The sequence below is a fragment of the Micropterus dolomieu genome, linkage group LG20, assembly GCF_021292245.1.
Source record: "Micropterus dolomieu isolate WLL.071019.BEF.003 ecotype Adirondacks linkage group LG20, ASM2129224v1, whole genome shotgun sequence".
NCBI classification, from domain to species: Eukaryota; Metazoa; Chordata; class Actinopteri; order Centrarchiformes; family Centrarchidae; genus Micropterus; species Micropterus dolomieu.
The window spans coordinates 30037548-30056931 of record NC_060169.1 but is presented as its reverse complement, the minus strand read 5'-3'; the positions used below and the strand labels follow the sequence as shown (position 1 = coordinate 30056931).

General features: G+C 41.8%; 1 protein-coding gene across 3 annotated transcripts in view; it reads left to right on the top strand.

Moving 5' to 3' along the window:
• LOC123958728 (BTB/POZ domain-containing protein kctd15) overlaps positions 1–19384 on the top strand; it is a 39073-nt gene that overhangs the window by 15902 nt on the left and 3787 nt on the right. For all 3 annotated transcript variants that reach the window (XM_046032295.1, XM_046032294.1, XM_046032293.1), the window contains exons 3-4: positions 5809–5953; positions 10226–10531. In XM_046032295.1, the coding sequence (XP_045888251.1) occupies positions 5809–5953; positions 10226–10531 (451 nt within the window). The remainder of the gene's footprint in view (positions 1–5808; positions 5954–10225; positions 10532–19384) is intronic.

Here is a 19384-nt window from a genome sequence, read left to right as displayed (position 1 = left end):
ACATGAGGTGGTTGTTTTTGAAAATCTAGCTGCTGTCAAACTGGCAAGTACAGAATGTTTTACTGCTGATTTTAATTTACACACCACACAAACATTTCTGAGTGCACTACACCCCCTTTCTCAGTCTTTTTTTTTCTTTTTTTGTCAGTAGATCAGGGTGCTGTTAGGAATCTTTGGAGGAAAAACAATGACGTAAATGTTCAGATCCCTGTCATCAAAGCTAATCTGAGGCAGGTTCAAATCTGATTAAAATCTAGTTCATTGGCGTGTTACATATTGATTTTCTTGACTATTTTATAACCAGCATTTTCCACCATCAGATCTTCTTTGCAGAAGAATCACGTGTTCAAACAAAATGTTTATTTTACAGATATAAGATAGATGTGTTGTAATAAAAGTTCTATGCCTTTAAAATATATATTCCGATTTATATTCCTAACAACATAGTTGTTATTATAATTTTTTTCAAAGAGCCTTGAACATTATATTGCAGTCAAACTTTAAAATGTCAACACCTAAAAGAGTGACTTTCTATTCACTGAATATTTATGTAGACAGCAAAAGAAAAGGACTCCAGCTCACTCAGGCATCTGATTCTCTCACACATAAAAGCAAACAGCGTTTTTATTTTTGAAATTTCATGATGATTCAGATTGTGTAAGAGCTGTTGGTAATCCACCCTCCCACTTTATTCACGTTTTTAGCTCCATCAACAAACAAGGTGGCGCCACCGGAGGTGGCTCTAAAAGCAAACGCACTAATGATAAAATTCTATGCATATGAATTTTACCCCTTTATAACTAGGGGATGTTTTAGGCCCCGGCTTTTTCCTCTAATGCAGTGTGTCATTCATTACATTATACAATCTTTGATTCTGCGTCAGCTGACAGAGTCCCATGTGGGGCACCATAAACATTCACCAGGTTGTTAGAAAATCTGCCAAATTGGCTACAGGAAACAATCCACAAAATCCCTTGGTAATAAAGTCTTGATATTCAAAGAGTCCATTGACAGGAAATCCCTGACAACTCTCCTTCTATTCCCGACTGCAACATGTCATGAGAAAAATAAAGCTCATCCCAGACAAGGGTTTATGATTGTTTTTGTTATTAAGAGGCCTTTTTTGGCCACTGTCTCTGTGTTATACTGGGTTTATCCAGGGGCCACAAGACAAGAGTTTTTTTTTTTATCAAATGTGATAATGTTATTTGGATCGCAGTGTTTTTGAAGGTGTCGGAGCCAATCAAAACTGCTAGGAGATTTTCATTTGCTTTAAAGCATGTTTGAACACATCTCAAATAGTTGTTAAACAGCAGGACTATTTTTGTTATTTAATTTGTATTAGGAGTTTGTGGATTGCTATTGTGTTTCCTTGTTTTTTTATGCTCCGGTGCAGCTTTACAATTTACAAAGAGGTTATTCATAGGGGGAGACACACAGGGCACCATGCAAATGGAGCACAGAGTCATGTCAGAGCACCCAAACAGTGTTTTTACAGTGAGAGTAAAGACCGGATACCAGTGTGAGTGTTGGTTGGAGTGCTCTTTCCTCTCTCTGTCTCTCTTTCACACATGCTCCTTTGCTCCCTCTCCCTCTCTCTCTCTTTTTCTGTGTCTTTCTCACTCTGGATCACACACACAGACACACACATACACTCACTGTTTGTCTCACTCTGACTCTCTCTCTCTCTCTCAGCCTCCTCAGTGTACAGTTGGCCTCAGGGCTTCACTTTCCACTGGAGCCAGTGGAAGGAGGGGCCCTTTTGTGTGAATTAGGATAATGGCTGACAGCAGAAAGCAAAACAATTACACTGGCATAGCCACATACGCTGCATTCGGCCTTGTCCAGTCGAGCAGGGCGCGTTGGTAAACGTGATGACTAAAAGACCAGGGTTAAAGAGTTTAAAGTTGATGATTACTTTTAATAGATTGGCTCCTAAATAATGTAGCATGCCAAGAGAAAGTTAGTCTAGTAACTAATGTGTGGTTATTCATCTTCTTCTGTGCGGGCCATATTAAGGGACAGGGGTCATAAAACATTGATGCACACTCTGTGTAGCTCTCAGAGAGACCGTCTGAGCAGTCACTTGAACAGAAGCTGAGGAAATTAGGGGAAATGTTCCAGAGACAAGGAAACTATTTTGAAAGGACCACTGGACATTTTTCTCTTTGATGACTGCGTCCAGAGACGATAGATCTCTACTGGCCTCATGCTATTTAGTGATCCCCTGTATGTAATAGTTTACATCTCTGTAAGCTGAAATCACCATAAATAATAGAAAATAACATCTCGTCATTTACCATATGTAACTTTCAGAAAATTTGATATTTTTCCTTTCATTTTTTACTCCATTTCATTATAAGGCCTCTTATCTGTTGAAACCATGGCCCCAAGTGTTTTTTTGCTTTTTAAAGAGGCTATATGGCATGAACACACTGCTATGATCTACAGTAAAATTAGCTCTTAGATAAGACTTTTAGTTTTAATCACTTAACATGAAATAATAATGAGAATTAATTGTTACTCTTGCACAGAATCAGTCAAGTTATGTAGCTCCAAAATAACAGACACAATGTTTTCATGAAATGCAGATAAACACTTTGATTTTTAGCAACACATATTGTGAGTATAAGTGTGGAGATGTTTGGTAAAAGCCTTAATACAGCCAATTCATCAGTGTATATGCAATTGAGTTTCTCAAAAACAATTCACAACATGGAGCCATGTAGGCAAATACTGGACATAAGAGCCCTACATGATGAAATGTATTCTCAGTGAACCATGTAAAAACGTTTGTATTTTAGTGTAGAAATGTGTAAAGGCATTAAGAATCATTGTCGTGTAATCATTCAGCTAAATTAAAATTACATCTCTTATTTTAAAACTTTTGTCACAAACCCTTAGGGAGAGCTTTTTGAGGACCGTCATTAAGCAGGACTCAGCGAATCAGAGCCAGGCACAGCAGCGATCTCGTTTTTAACTTTAGATTCCCACCTAATCAGAAGCCACTGTGGGCAGTTTGGACACACTCACCGAGATCCCTGGGTGTGTTTGTTTCACTTTGCAGGAAGCTGCTGTGCGTCTTACATTCATTAGATGTCCATTAGTGTTACAGTTTCCAGATAGCATCTTTTCTTGTAGGATCAGTTGTACCTGTGCTGCGTCCCCCTCCCACCTCCTGCAGACAGTTGCTGCAGCGAGGATCCTGCCAGATATTGCCCACCAACTGCCCCGCTGCCTGCCCTCACTTGGCACCACTGGGGTGGGAGATCTGAGCTGTTCCTGTCCTTGATAACCTCCCACACCCACCACCTCCCTCCCCGTCCCTGACTCTTTCTCTCTGTCTTTTATGTAGTTCTGTCAGCTTTTTTTTCACCCACTCTCTCCATCTCTTTCTGTCTCTTCTCTTATTCTGTTTCTTTCTTTCTCTCCCTCTTTCTTTTTCCCTCTTTACTTCCATCCTCTGCATTTTTCTCTTCTGATTTTTATGTCTAGTTTTCCTTAAATTTGCTTTAACCCCTCTTCTTTCTCCCTGTCAGTCTCCTAGTCTGTTTATGTATCTTCTCTCTTAATTTTTCTATGTAGCCCCCCCCCCCTTTTTTTTTCTCTCCCTACCTGTTTAAAAACACCCCCCATCCAATTCAGGGATTTAACAGAAAGGAGAAAAAATGAGAAAGAGAGAGAGAGAGTGAAGGGAGTAGAAGAGAGGGAAAGAAAAAGAAAAACAGGCAGCATTTTAATTGCTTTTTAAAAAAGTGGAGATGAAAAACAGAGTTAGCCTGGAGGGGTATGGTGAAATTCTAGCTGGAAGAATTGCAAGACCATATGAGAAAGGAACACCTCGGGCAAAACAGGGAGATGAGTATTGGTTTTTTATAAAGCATTTTGCATCGATTTCCAGAGAAAGCGAGTAAAGGAGAAGGACGGAGACGGTGAGAGAGAGAAAGAAAGAGTGAAAGAGAGAAAGGGTGGCAGGAGGGGAGAGAGGGAGGGAGAACCATCTTTGCTCTGCTTCTTCACACAGTCAAGTCAAAGAAAAAGAAACATGGTGAATTTGACGTGATAGCTGCAGTGTGTTGAGCCGACACGTCAGGGTCAAGAGATACCTGATACAGCCATTAACACACTTTTACAACGTAGCAATTGTAATTGTAAATTCAGTAAAAATGAGTCTGTGGGTGAAGCCAACCCTGCTGTTTGTTCATTGACATTCCCACTGCGGCTCCCTTCCAGTGTCTTGTAATAGAGTTTGACAATGCCAATGCTCAGGCAGTGGCTGGGTCTAAGTGTGTGTTGGTAAGCATGTTTGCAAATAGGTTTTATGATTTTCTTCGTTGTACAACTTTGTCAGCCGACCTAGAAGCTGCTACTGTGATTAAAGAGCTGATTACATCACAATTATGATATTAACAGCAACGCAGTGTCCTGCCAAGAGCTGTTTCTCAGAAAGACGATAGGAAAATTTGCAGCGAAACCGTTAAGGAGGTTACATCCAACAGATTTCTTGTGTAAATCACTAGTACGACTTGTTTACAGTGCACAGAGGTTCCAGGTTTCTCTGCTAAGGGAGCTGTGGGTTTTGTTTCTACATGAGTCAAAAAATAAAAGCAGATTTTCACACTTCAGAGTTACAAAAACATACGCTTTGTGAGTAATAAAGTTTAGCAAACACTCCAACAAGTTGCATCTTCAATATTTAGAGATGCTAATAAAATTATTTTTAATTATTGAATAGGGACATTTGGCACGTGGAAATGAAGAAACAGATAGAGTGGAGGGGCCCAGATGAGATTATTAGACCAGCGAGAATGGGACCTGCAGGTAAGCGGCAGGAAAACCACACAAAGATGAGGGGAAATTAATACCTGTCCAAGGGTATCTCGAGGCACGGTGCCAACATGGTGTGATGAAAGTTTAAAGATAACAGCAATTTCCACTCTTTACCTTGATGAACCCCTGTAGCCAACTTTAACTAAGCCCTTAATCTTGCAGTATACTCGTGGAAGGTGTTAACCGTGGGACACTATAGGCAGCAACAAGTGTCATCATTACACCAAAGTTTTGTCTATATTTAGTAAAAGCTTAAACACATACATCTAATTACTGTTTCTAGCTATTGTGTTTCTTTATAGGAAAACAGTGTGTGACTTCATTTTCATTTTAAGACAGTCCAATTTCACCAAAATATCTGTTTTAAACGGACAATGCAAGAGTCACAAATTTATCTTCAAGCAAACTCTTATTATATTGACAAAATTAGAAAGTGAGATTGAGTCTCGTATAAATACAATACAGAGCATGTGACCAATTGTAACCCTGTATTAATGGCATGCGGTATGGGTGCAGCTGTCTAAATTCATCTCACATTCATAACAAAGTCAAACTGTAAAAGTGAAATATTTTTTTCCCCCAGATGTCCTCCTCACATTAATATGTGGCCCTCCACCATGTCCTACCTCTGTTTCATTTCCACCCCTCTGACAGATGGTATAATAGAGCTGTAATGCTACATTCATACTATTAATTTCTGTAAGTACAAGCAGCAAACGTGTGTGTTGGTATAATCTCTCTGCAGAAGGGACACTTCAAACAAGTCTGGAATGGAGGAACTGTGCCTTAAGCCCCTTGTTTCAACCTGGGATGCTAATGCATTTCAAGCTTAGTGCTAATAAAATTGAAAAATAAATGGAGGGTAATTGTTTCATGCATTTGAAGGGAGCTGGCTCATTCCATTACGTGTGTGTGTGTGTTTGTGTGTGTGTGTGCGGCTTCTTGCGTGCGTGTGTGTTTGTGTATTTCAATTTTCAGAATCAGTCGTCTGTTCAATGGCACCGAGCCCATCGTGTTGGACAGCTTGAAGCAGCACTACTTCATAGATCGGGACGGCGAGATATTCCGCTACATTCTCAGTTTCCTCAGGACCAGCAAATTGCTCCTTCCAGATGACTTCAAGGTATACATCCACACCACAACATACTGTTTGTACTTGTCTGCACCATCACTTTTGTACAGTTTGAATAACATAACATAAAAAGCTTGAGTATGTAAAGCCATCTGCCCAGACATGCAGTAGTATTGAGCAAATTTCCTGATTCTTCTCATGATAATACACTAAAGTGTGAATATGTATGCATTTATGAACGTCTAACTGTCCTCTCAGGGGTTGCCTGTTTTCAAAATAGACCTAATACCACAACAGCGCCACCAGTTCTGTTTTCAGTGCCTAATCTAGACTCACCCTCCTTCTATTCAACGCATTCATTACGTAGTATAAGCAATAATTACAAAACTTTGGGGTGGGGTGTGGGATGTGGAAGACACACAGTTAGAGTTTAAAGTGGTAGAGAGGTAAAATGCTAACTGGCTAACTGGAGCATGGCCCTGTGTTGTGTGTGCCAAAGCCCTGAGCTGTTGTCTTTCACTCAGAGTGGTTTCTATAGAGGTGAGTCCAGGTGAAATAGCCTGTACGCCCCCCTGTTCCCTCGCGCTCTGATGACCAACTCCCACGCAGACAGGAAGTCTCACTGACAATCAAGAACTCGCCGGGAGAGCTGTGGCTTGATGGTGCAGTTTAATGCATACTAACACACTTTGTATCGGCTGATCGGCTAGCCGTTAACTTTGTCTGCTTGCTGTTTGGTTGAGCAGGTAGTATCAGTTGGTTTATCAGGGCTTTTTTACAGACAACAGTTGCCTTCTGCTGCTGAAATTGAGGTTGATGAGAGCAAACAGAAAACCATAAAGTTCGGCCTAAAAAAATCAAAACAATGAGCTCAAAGACGATAAAATGCTCTGTACAGCATTTACATTACGCTTAGTCAGTTAATCCATTGTCCATATAATTACTGATTAGTGCAGTTTTAAACCAAACTGATGGCATAACTAGCAAGCTAGTCTCACTTCACAACTTTCCACACAACAACATGTGGCTTTGTCAGAATTATTATATATTCCACCTGCAGTTCTTTCCTGTTTTTATTCAGTGATGCTGCTTCCTATGTGTACTCTATTCTTCACTTCTACTCCACCTTAACTTGCGTGACCTTTCCACCGGGTTCGCTTGTTCATCATTCTCTACAAGGGAACAAGGCGAGGCCAAGCCACATGGAGCCGGCGGCAAACTCTCCAGGCCTCACGGATAGTCTGAACAAGAGCCAAACCTCTGACAACAGAACATGACATGAAAGTCCTGCATATTTTCTGCAAATGATGGCTTGACTCAGTACCGATTAGTTTCCCCCCTTCTTATTCATGCCATTCCCTCCCTTTCTGTGAAGTCTTGACAGTCCAATCAGGCACCACGGTTGAAGAGAATGCATTGGACCTCATTGTTTCAACTCATTACGATCCCCTCGCATAAGCCTGTGTTGATCTGCATACCTTTCAATTTGCGTGAAGCCGGGAAAAAAAATGCAAATACTGCGAGGCGGAATTGAGCATGTCCTTATCTGAACACAATCAGGCTTGCCGTCGCCAGAGGGCTGGGTCTGTTCTGCTGCTGGCAGCCACGGCGCTGTGTGTTTTGCTAAATCAATGTGAAAGTCTGAGCAGAATAGGAAAAGAAATTTTTCAGCCTACATCAGTGGAACAAAATATTCACTATTAATATCCTCCCTCATCTCATTATTCAAACTACAATTAATCACAAGAGTGTAAGCAATGCTCAGTCATATTGAGGGCATGGTTATAACCGTTAAGAGTTAGTGGCTTCTGCATCGGTTTATTCAGGCTTTTCTATTGCACTTTAAATCAATAATGCTATGTTTCTTTAGGTATAAAATGTTACAAATAACAGTTTTGTGGGTGCTATATAAAAGATGAGAATCGGCTGGATGTTGCGTTGGTGGCCTGTTTAATCAACAGCCTGTGAACCTCTACTTGTGTGGCTTTAGTCATTTTTTGTCCAAAAGATACGGTAGGTCTTTATCAGCCCTCCGACTCCCTCATAGTGACAGTTTCCATCATTTTCTTGCTCTTCTTCTCTTTCGCTGCCTCCCCCTCTGTCTCTGCTTCCGTCTGTCCTTCCCTGAGACGTTGCCTTGCCAGTGGGCAATCAGGTCGGATCATTATTTTGAAGCTCAAACGGGCTGTCTGGACACAGGATTGGGGGATGAATTGTCTCATAGAGCTGGCAGCAGTAGCAGCAGCAGCTCCAGCAGCCAGGACGGAGCTGTTGGCCTGTCTCCCTCTCATCCTCACCTCAGCGCTTAGGATTACTCTGTTGTTTTCTGCACTGCACAGGATGACTAAAGTGCCTCGCAGACAGACCCCTGTTAAAAACATATCCATCCATGGCTTCAGACCTGTGAAGGATGAGGAGCTACACTTTGATACAGAGAGCTGCCTGAAGGGGAGTGTCTCAGTATGAGTTTTGTCAGCTGCAGCAAGAAGGCCAGGAGAGAAAAAGACAGGGAGAAAGGGAGAGAAAAAGGGGAAAAAAAGGACCCACCACCCCCCCTTCGCATTCTGAAATCTTAGATATTAGACCGTCAGCTTAAGATGTATTGCGTCAACGCTCGTCCAGATGGAGTTGTATTTGGGTGTCGTTCACATGCCTCAGATGAAGGCACAGCTTAGATGACAGGGTAACCCAGCGAAGGGAGGCTTTTCAAGGCTAAAGTGTCTGACAGAAGCAGCAGGGTTAATGAATATGCTGTTTGCTGCCATGCTCTGTTTCTATACCCAGCAGTGGCCCGGAGAAGGGAAGGGAAAAAACTCTTTTTAGATCAGGGATCACCGGCGGCCGCGGCACCCAACACCCACAGCCACCAATGATGCAGACTGTATGAAACATATGTTATTTCTGCAGCTCAAACACACATTGTTTCACTTTTCAAGCACTCAGACTTTGCACTGCACCAACAATATCTATCTTTAGCTAATTAAGATGTGCCCAAATTCACAATTGGGCGTTTGCTGTGGTTTGACAATGTCCATACACTAAAACAAACTATAGCCAGGAGCTAAGGAACATGAACATCATGTAAGAATAAACTTTGAATGGCAGTAATGGAAGTTCATAAACTGAGAATGTGCATTAAGCTGTCATTATTTGTCACTGTGAAACACAGAACACAGACTTATTAATTACTAATTGTTTAGTAGAAAGATTTGCAGCATTTAGGTGTATCCTAATTAAATCTTGTTCTAATAGGAGTGTAACATTAACATAAAACTCCCCCCATGTGAGGAATACATTAAAATCCTCCTTGGCTGATTGTCCTCATGTTCACTTGCACATATCTTTTTCCTCACCTCCCGTCTGCCTCCAATAGCGAACCTCCAGCTCCCCGTATTTTCTATGGTAGCGGTGAATGATAGTGCCATCTGGTCTTGTGGGAAATTAGAGGCAAGAGCGCAGGGGCAAATGGCCCCCAGCAAGCCCTGCCCAGGAGGGGGAGGCAGACAATCTGCTTCAGACTGTCTGCACACAGGAATGCACCATCCCACTTCACTGGAGCCCTCTTGATGGCCTTTCTAGAGTCGGCTCACTACGACATGCTAAAGGCTAGCACGGCTCTGCCAAGAGCCACTGTGGAGGAGAGCTGCAGCATGGCTATGCTGTGTTTATGAGTGTTGTCCTGCTGGTCGGAGGACATTACATAGAAATTGTTTTACATAGAAATGTGACGTATTTATCAAATTTTTATCCAGAGTAACTTAACATGAGTGCAAATTTTAACATGGCTGACATCACGAGAGTCCTTAGTAACGTGTTTATGGTTCAAAATCAATGTTTCTTTCTTTCTCTCTATTTGCACTCCTTGGTAATGGTTTCTTGTAACAGCCAGTGAGGACAAAGGGCAGTGTTGTTATCTGACACACATATATAAATGTGTTTTCTGACAATATATTCAGAAATATGGTAGGACTTATTTGTTCTCCCATGCATGCCTGTACCACGCAGTTAGTGTTTCACTACTTTAGAGGGGTCAAAGTGCAGATGCAGCCAGAACAGCTCTCCTTGAGTAATTAGAGGTTAAGTGTCTTGCTCAAGGACACTTTATCATTAGTTGCTGTAGGCCAGGCATCAGGAAATCTTGTAAATACACCTTCCACTGTCATTTTAATGTTGCACAATAGTGTATGTGTAGGGTTTTGTCCTGATGACCTTGGAGTTGGTGATGAACTGTAATGTAGTGAAACTCATAGTGTGTTAGTCACACATATAGCCAAGAGGAGGCAAAGTCACTGCGCTCATCTCCCTTGTCATCTGCCTGTATAGGACTTCCACCTGCTGTACGAGGAGGCCCGCTATTACCAGCTGACGCCCATGATTAAGGAGCTGGAGCGCTGGAAGCAGGAGCGTGAGCAACGACGAATGGCACAGCCCTGCGATTGCCTGGTGGTTCGCGTCACGCCTGACCTGGGCGAGAGGATCGCCTTGAGTGGGGAGAAGGTCCTTATCGAGGAGATCTTCCCGGAGACTGGAGACGTTATGTGTAACTCAGTCAATGCCGGCTGGAACCAGGACCCAACGCACGTCATCCGCTTTCCTCTCAATGGCTATTGCAGGCTCAACTCCGTCCAGGTAATACACTGGAAATCCCCTTCTGGTTATTGTAATTTTCTCTCCCTCTGCATGTGGCACATTTATCTAGTTGTAACTAAAACAATACCACATTTTTGTCATGTTAGTCAAGCAACCCAGCACAGCATTGGCACTGTGTTTTACAGGGGCTATGGGGTTATGTCCTGTTTTCTTGTTGGATATACAAGTAGAAAATACCATTTACATTATGTACTTAATGTTAGTATTCTGCTTAATTGCAAAATCCAAGTCTGAGTAACGCATGACAGCCCTGGACAGATAGATTTGGACAGACTGATTTGGCAAAATAAAGCAAGAGGATACTATACAAACAGTCACAACAGTAATACTATAGTGATATCATATGAGAAATAGACCATAAACATATATTTTGTTGTTACAGGTGTAATATAAGATATAACGATAAAAAACTAGATTATATTCAATATTGAAGGAGAATCATCATGAGGTTTTGAACTACTTTTAAATCTATTATGTTAACGTCACATATCCACTACGAGATACCAAGTTAATTTTAAGAATATTAAAGGTATATTATACTGTGATTGAAAAAGCTAAAGAATAAACTGAATGAAAGAATTGCTGTGAAATGGAAGAATATTACATTTTCAAAGCAGCCTGACATAAGTTTTGATTAAGCTTCATATCAGGTTCAAACCACCAAAAAACAATTTTTTTAGTTAGGTAGGTATGAAACGTTGGTTTGAAGGTAGAAACAGTTGTGCAAAACAACCTAAGTTGGCACAACATGCAACACATTAAATGGTAATGCATAAGTAGACATAACTTAAGGAAAACAATACAAAAAAATTTAACAAATGACTAAAAGGCTCTTTGCTAACCACAATACCTACATTAAGATAGCATCCAGCTAACTATGGAGCTTATCTCAGTGGCCACTGCAGGCCTTTGGTATGCAGGGTTGGATACTTCCTGGAGCAAGTAAACAGCAGTGGTTCGCAAACTTTTTCTGTCAGACGCCCCTTCATGAGTAAAAAGTTTAATGCTCCTCCACCCCAGCATAAGTGGATTTCGTTTTTATCAATCATTAACAATGATTAACAACAGCCGATTGAAATAAACATAAGATTCAGGTTAGCAGAATAGCTTTGCTAGCATCAGAGCACTTTTGTTTGTTTATGTCACCACATGAATCGTATTCAAGCCCATTCAAGTCCTCTCAACATCCTTGCTCCCCTGTGGTGGCTCCATGCCCTCCAAGTCTGATGGTGTCATAAGGTGTTCAGATGGATGTGAAAGCACATTATGTAATGCATGCATCTCTAAGATGTGACTGACACAATAATGCTGAAACACTTAATATAGGCCTATAGTTAAAGTGTCACACAGACTAAAGTGTTTCTTAATATAAGGTCTCCTTATCAAAACCTTTGTGTTTGTTTTGGCTTGACACTAGTTCTGCATCTGTTCAAATTTGATTTGGCACTGTACGTCTTTTATGGCATCGGTCCCGTCTTTGAGGTTAGCCATAGGACACAATTTCACAGAGAAGCTTTGCTATGAGTCAGTCAACATGATTTGTGGCCTTGTATACACTCTGCATGTTGCCACAGTGGAAACTTTATTTACCTTTATTTATCCAGCAAAGGATTTTGCTGAGCAAGCAAACCATTTTTTCAGCACCACTCTTCAACACTTCTATACACACTTAAACACCTGGCTGGCATTTGTTTTGTACAACTTTGATGGCTACTGTCCAGCTGCACTGGTGTTTATGAACCTTAGCTGCCTTGCTAAACAGCACTTTGATAACAGAGACTGTCAGGTGTTTACCCTAAAAGATACAGAATATTTTCTAGATTTTGTTTTCAGGCCACTAGCCAGTATATTGACTGGCATATACACTTAAGCTAGAACTTCACCTCAAAACTTTGCTTCAAGGCAGTTGGCATGATTTGTTGCCCTTTATACTTGCATTCTGCCACAGTAGAGATAATAGCTTGTTGTCAATAACTGAGATAATAACTACTATGATGGAGCAACAGTCAGTTTGTCAAGAGATTACCACAGTTAATGACAGGTGGCTCTTGCAGCCGTAGCCTGGAGCCTGGCCTGTCCTTTGTAGTATGTGACTGCTCATTATCTTTTGATTGTACTCACACTACGCGCAGTAAATGAATATAGTACTGATATGATCTCAAAAAACAGTAAAGACATTTAAAACAACTTCAGAAAACTAGTTTTGTAGTTGTGTTACCCAGAGAGGTCTGTGTGAGGGAGAACAGGGGGAAACATAACAGCCTCACACCACAGGCTTGATATAACACACTTCAATGCCCACAGCCATGAGCAGGCCAACACATAGAGGAGCCTTTTCCCCCCCCCCCCCCCCCCCCCCCCCCCCCCCCCCCCCCCGGCACCCAGAGGGAGCCTCTCCCAGGCAGGCTAGTGTGCTCTGACACCTCCACCTCCCTTCTGCCAGTGTAAGAGACCACCTCCAGGGAGGAGAGCCGAGCAAGCAGGACAAAGCACGCGTGGACTGCGGCCATGTTTTCCTGCGAAGAAATGAAGAAGAGGAATGGAAGGGGGGGGAATGATATGCATAATTTACGCTTTACTCCTTTTTAAGACACAGCTCCTTTTTAAAAAAGACTCCAATATAACACTGCTCAAGGCAATTGAAATACACGTATTGCATTTTTTAATACCATACTTACAATTTCTCAAACAGCCTAAACCGGTTTATACTTCTTTTATAGATTTTTAAATGACTTGCAATATAATTAATTGGCCGCATCAACTAACACAACATTTTCCCACTCTGTTTACCAGTGAGACTAGTTATGGAATGTGAGCGCGCATCTGACTAACATTGTCTGAAGGAGTTTTTATTATTTAGGTTTTTATTGGGCTGCTCCTCTGAAGGCGAGGAGAGCTGAAATCCTCTTTTCAGACGAACTACAAGGAGAGAGAGGAACTGGATCTTTAAGGTTTCCTGTAAGCAATGCTCCCTTTCGGTTAAGGTGGTGTTAGTTGTGGCATTGGGCTCTTTTTTGTCTCATGCTGGCCCCTTTAAGACACACAGATACACAAAATGCTGTTTGAAAAAAACAAAAAGTGTGAACACACACACACACACACACACATATGCAAGCACAGTAGAGGGGCCCGGCTCATTGAGTCGATATAGATGAGGACACAAGGAGCAGATGGAGGTGTTTTTCGGTGTAAGGGAGATTTTTCTAAACAACTTACTCATTCTGTCCTCTCTCATTGTTGCATGAAGGTATGAGAAGGTTAGGAAAATAATCCTCGTCTTACCCACCAGACAATGAGCCTCTGATCAGATTTCAGTCCTGGACCCCAACCCAGGGGAACACTCATACAACCGCACCCTGCCCACAGAGGAAGACAAGGAGAGAAGGGGGTGGGGTGTAAACAGGGCTGATCTGTCTGGAACAGAGTAGTTATGACTGAGATCCTGACGGATGGATATGTGGCAACTTTTAAATGTAATCTGTTTTCTATTTGTTGAGAACAGAGAGAATTCATATCAGTCTCAAATAATTTTATTAAAGCTAAGGTACGGTTGGAATCTGCTAGACCCTGTGATACGTTTGTCACAATGAGATAATATAACATCTCTCAATACTTGTACACTGCATGATTAGCACACCAACCTAGTTTCTGTGTTTATTATTCAGTTTTTATTGACCTACAGATAAAGTAGCACCCCTAAGGTCAGTAAAATTGGTTGTAATTTTGAGTAGATCATCTCACTCAATTACTTAGTGACATTCAACCATTTATTGAGTATGAAAGGTTACTGTATCATCTTCCATTTACATTTAGAAATATAACAATACGGTTTATAACAGTCTACAGAAAGAATATCTTGGAAGGAAAGTATTACAGTGCATATTGTAAATTGAGCCTCTACTTTAGTTCTTTATTCTGTGTATTCAAATGTGAGAGAGTGAGAATAAACAACTCCACCTTGGCGAGTGATTCTCCATGAAGTCATGAATGGAATTTAGAGAATAATGCAAACCACCTGCTCTGTGATGTGGATCCAGGGGAGAGAAACAGAGAGCAGCAAAGGCACTTAACGGAGGGAAAACATTTAGCCAAAGAGTCACAGAGGTGTACACACACGCGTCCCAGAGCTGGAGCCGGGCCTGCTGATCCATACATCACCGTGATGAAGCACTCAGATCAGACCAGAGCCAATCCGTCCTTCATCAATGTGACAACGGAGGCATTCGTAGAGAGGGGCCCCCTGTCCCCCTGCTGCCCAGGCGGAGAACGCAACACGTCGCAACACTCTCTTACATGTCACACTGCCACTCCATCAATCCTATGCTGGCTGGAAAGAGAAAGCACATTTCGTCAGAGCAGACAGGGCCACACAAACACCTGAGCTGTGCTTCTCAGTGGCCTGAGTGGCCAAGACAATGACACCGCTGCGGTTAGGGGTCTCTGTGCTGTCTGTGTGGCTCAGTGGGTAGAGCACAATATCAGGGCATTTGGGCCCAACAGGCAGCAGATTAACCTGCAGTGGGATGAGGATAAACACTGGACCACGTTGCCTGCTGACAGCTTTAGCAGTTGGTGCCAGAAAAATGTTTTTTGTTTGTTTGTTTGTTTTTTTATGTTGTATCTCTTTGTTGGACGCAGCATGGTCAGGTTGTGAGAAGTAGTTCTTTCTACGAGTGACCCTGGCAGCAGCCAGTTATGATACAGCTTGAGGGAAAAGAGACTGACCAGGAAGAGAATTAAGAGATGATGAAGTTCTCACACAGTTGAATTAGAAGAAATTAACTTCAAATAAAATGGAATGTAGAATGAGAAAGTGCCTCCAACCACATCATTACCTTGTTATAAATACTGTCAAAGAAGTGTCCTAAAACATTCTTCAACCGAGTTATACAGCTGTAGTAATGTCACATAAAAAAAGGTCTTATCAATGGTGAAAGAACTATTCAGATGCTTTATTAATTCTTTTATTCAAAATCATTCTCAGGTAAAGGTACAAATATATTACCAACAGAATGTATTTAAAGTATCAAAAGTTAAAGTACTCAAGAATGAATAACACTGATGGTTATTTAATGTCATATTATTGCATCATTATTTACCGATGCATACTGGTAAGCAGCAATTTAATGTTTCATTTGTTCGAGGTAGAGCTAATAACAACTTCATATGCTTTATGATTGATTAATTTATAATTTTATATTTTAATAGCTGATCATTTATTTTGTATGTAAAATATCAATCTCCAAAGTACGGTAGTAATCATTGCTGTCACATAAGTGTAGCGGAGTAAAAAGTTTCCCTCTGAAATGTCATGGAGTAGAAGTATGAAGTAACATAAAATGGAAACACTCAAGCTAAGCACCTCGAAATTGTACAGTACAGTACAGTAAATGTACTTGTAATGTTATTCAATTCAATTCAATTCAGTTTTATTTATATAGCACCAATTACAACAACAGTTATCTCAGAGCGCTTTTCATAAAGGACCAGGTCTAGACCTTACTCTGTGATGTTATTTACAGAAACCCAACAATTCCCACCAAGAGCAAGCACTGGGTGACAGAGGCAAGGAAGTATTTCCACCAGTTATGTTCCACCACTGGTCACCATAGTTTTAGCCAGAAACCACAGATGACTTAGAAAAGTTTACTGAATGAGTCAAGTCGTGTGAGATACTTCATCCTCATAAGTCTATTAAGCTTAGTCTGAACTGTACGTGCAGTCCCTTTGTTGAATGTCCTAACCCTAAATACCTCTGTTCCCTGTCTAGCTCAGTAGGTATTTACACTACCAGGGTTAGGCGTTGCATTGCATCCAGGGTCACCTGATCTAAACTAAACTGGATTTTTAAACAGACACTTTAAATAAAAGTGTCCATTAATCCAGTAATGTCAGCGCCACAAACACAGCTTCTTGATCATGTGCCACAAATGCTATGAGAATATATTACACTGTCAAAGTGTTTCTGTTGCTTATGTTTCCTAAAAAAGCTGGCAGATGGCGGAGAGAATTAGAAAGAGTTGGAGCTTCTCGGCTGTTTTATGCCAGATGCTCGCGATAGGCAGAGGATACGATGCAGAGACTGCGCTCCTTGTCACATATTAAAGACTGTGCATAGTTAAACAAAAGAGACCCCCTGAGTGCAGAACCCATCACATGCTACAGTGTGTGTTTGTGTCATACATGTCAATCAACTCTGAGCCCTGTGCCATGAGGAGCAAGTGTCTTCCAGCACCTCCTGAGAGGTGTTGCAAGTGTGTGTGTGCACTCCGGTGGCCATCAATATTACATTGTGCTCCGGTTTACAGCCCTGAGACTCATCCGCTTTGATTCCTGCCTCGCCATCTTCACTGCGTTGGAAATACAGTGCTGGAAGGTTAGAGTAGTGAGGCTGATATCCCTATTGCGACCCAAGATTGAGTGACAGCTCAGTGAGATGGTTATATGCTGAATGGTATGAGTGTGTTTTGGGGACAGATCCCTGTGCAGCCAATTCGACCCTGAAACAGTGAGAATGGTTTATTATGTTTCAAATGTAGGATCACTGGAGATGAAGAGTGTGACGAGAGGCTTTTGTTCAGTTTTCTGCTTCAATCACACAAGCAGGAAAAGACAAGAACAAGTGCGAAAGTTCAGGGTAGAACTTGCAAACTTTGGCAATGCACTGTAATATCTTCTGTACCTGTTGTAGTCGGTTTTCCTGTCTTGTAGGGGAATATCTCAAGCATGGTCACAGCAATACTGGACTCAGGGAAGTTCATCGCTAAGTTCAAAGAAGTTAACATGAAAAGGAAAAAAGCAAAGAATGCTAATTAGCTATAATTCCATTTCACGGAAATCATCATGCTTGGGATGAAACTTTGACCAATCAAATAGCTCACATGCAACTTGCTGTTGCTGTGAATATTTTGCTATGGTTTCGCTCAAGTGAGGCAGGAAAGTAAGCAGAGAAATCTGCATAAGTACAACATAAGCTGGGATCTGAAAGCCTGCAGTCACAAGTATGTTGCGCTGAACTGAGCCACCAGGACATGTGTTAGCTTTTTAAGAGGGTGCATTACTTTCTGTTGTCAGCTGGGATTGATTTCAGGACATTGTCCTGTGGACATTGAAACCTTTTGCTTGGATACATCTTAATTATTCAGTGTATTGTTTATTCCCCCATGGCACTGATTCACTGTCAAACTGAATGTTAAGTTTTTTTTATGACTTCTTATAGTCATTACAGTATCCTTGAATCAGTTACAACTATCTATAATAATATCCTTAAGTCTTTTGTGTTGCCATGCATTAATGATAAAAGTGTTTTCAGACTATCTTTATTGATCAGGCCATTCTCCTCTGTGACCAAATTCATTGCCGAACATGACAGAGTCCCACATGCGTTAAGAGATGATGGCGAAAAATGCAATGTGATGCAATGATCAAAGAAGGCTATGTAATATCATTTCCATAATCGTTAGGCTCCTCCGTCGTCTGTCATGGATTTGGGAGTGTTTGATGCTTGGGCAGGTCTCTTAATTAGCCATCCTCACCATCAGCTGTCTGCCGCCCCTTCTGTCTCACAAATTACAGAGTTGTCGTTGTCGTATGGCCAGAGGACGAAAAAGGAGGGGGTGTAACTTTTCCAAGTGGTCTTTTCTGCTTACAAGCAGCACGTCGGCCCACATTTTAGTTTTAATCAGGAAGTGTGTGTGCGTATGGGGAGGGCGGCACGGGGTGTTCAGGTCTGTTCAACTAATTTGTGTTGCATTTGTAAGTTTAAATTCTTGCCCACATATCATTAGTGTCTCCGTATATTTGTGTGTGTGATTTATCTGCTCTGCTCTTGTGCGAATCCCGGGAGAGGCTGCAGCCCTTCGACCTGGAGGCCTAAACGCCCCACTTTAGCCCTCCGATGGGGCCCTGGCTCCTGTAATTAGAGAGGTCATCCTTCGCCATGAGTGTATGTGTCAGTGTATGTGTGTGCATGGGAATCTGAAGAAACCAATCTATTTTGTGTGAACTTCTCTGGTTCTGTATCTGGCAGGAGGGGTTAGCCCTTGGCGAGACCTTTCATTTTTATGCGCTGCACACTCCATTAAAAAGGACGGGGGAATAAGTAAATACACAGCACTCCACGCACTGGGATTTAGATATACCCCCTACAAAAAAAAAAAAACAACATCCCACAAGGATTACAGCAGTTGAGGAGAGAAAAGCGATGTTGGAGTGTTTGTGTCTGAGTGTATCTAGTCTGGACTAGTGTGTGTATCAATGCCCAGACTTGAGGGCTAACATGCTTCCCCGTCTCCCGTTCTCTCCCTGCAGCTCCAACATTTTGTCCTCATGCAGATCACCCATAACTCCCTATCCTCATTCCCCACACGTCGCTCTCTCCTTCGCTCACGGACCTCACTTCTCCTCTCACCCCAGCCTCATTACTCAAATTAGGAGCTCCATTAATCACCACGCTGAGCTCCACTCAGCCCCTTAACACACCTCACTCACACTCTGCTTTCCTCATCCCTTTGAGCTCATGCCCTCGGTTTAGTAGCCAATCCAGTACAAGCAGCATGAATATTGCAGACCTGGTCTGATGTCGGCGTGGCCTCTGGTTTTCCTCCATCACTACGTGAGGTTGGAGGAGAGGCAGGTTAATGACACATGGTGTATGTTGAGACTAATGAAGATCTGAGGATGATGTGAGAATGGATGGCTATCCAAAACTATGTTTACATTTAAAGAAAAGGTTTGACATTTTGGAAGGTATGCTTATTTTCTTCCTTGACTAGAGTTAGATGAGAAAATTGATACCACTCATGTTGGTATGGAATATATGAAGCTACCCAT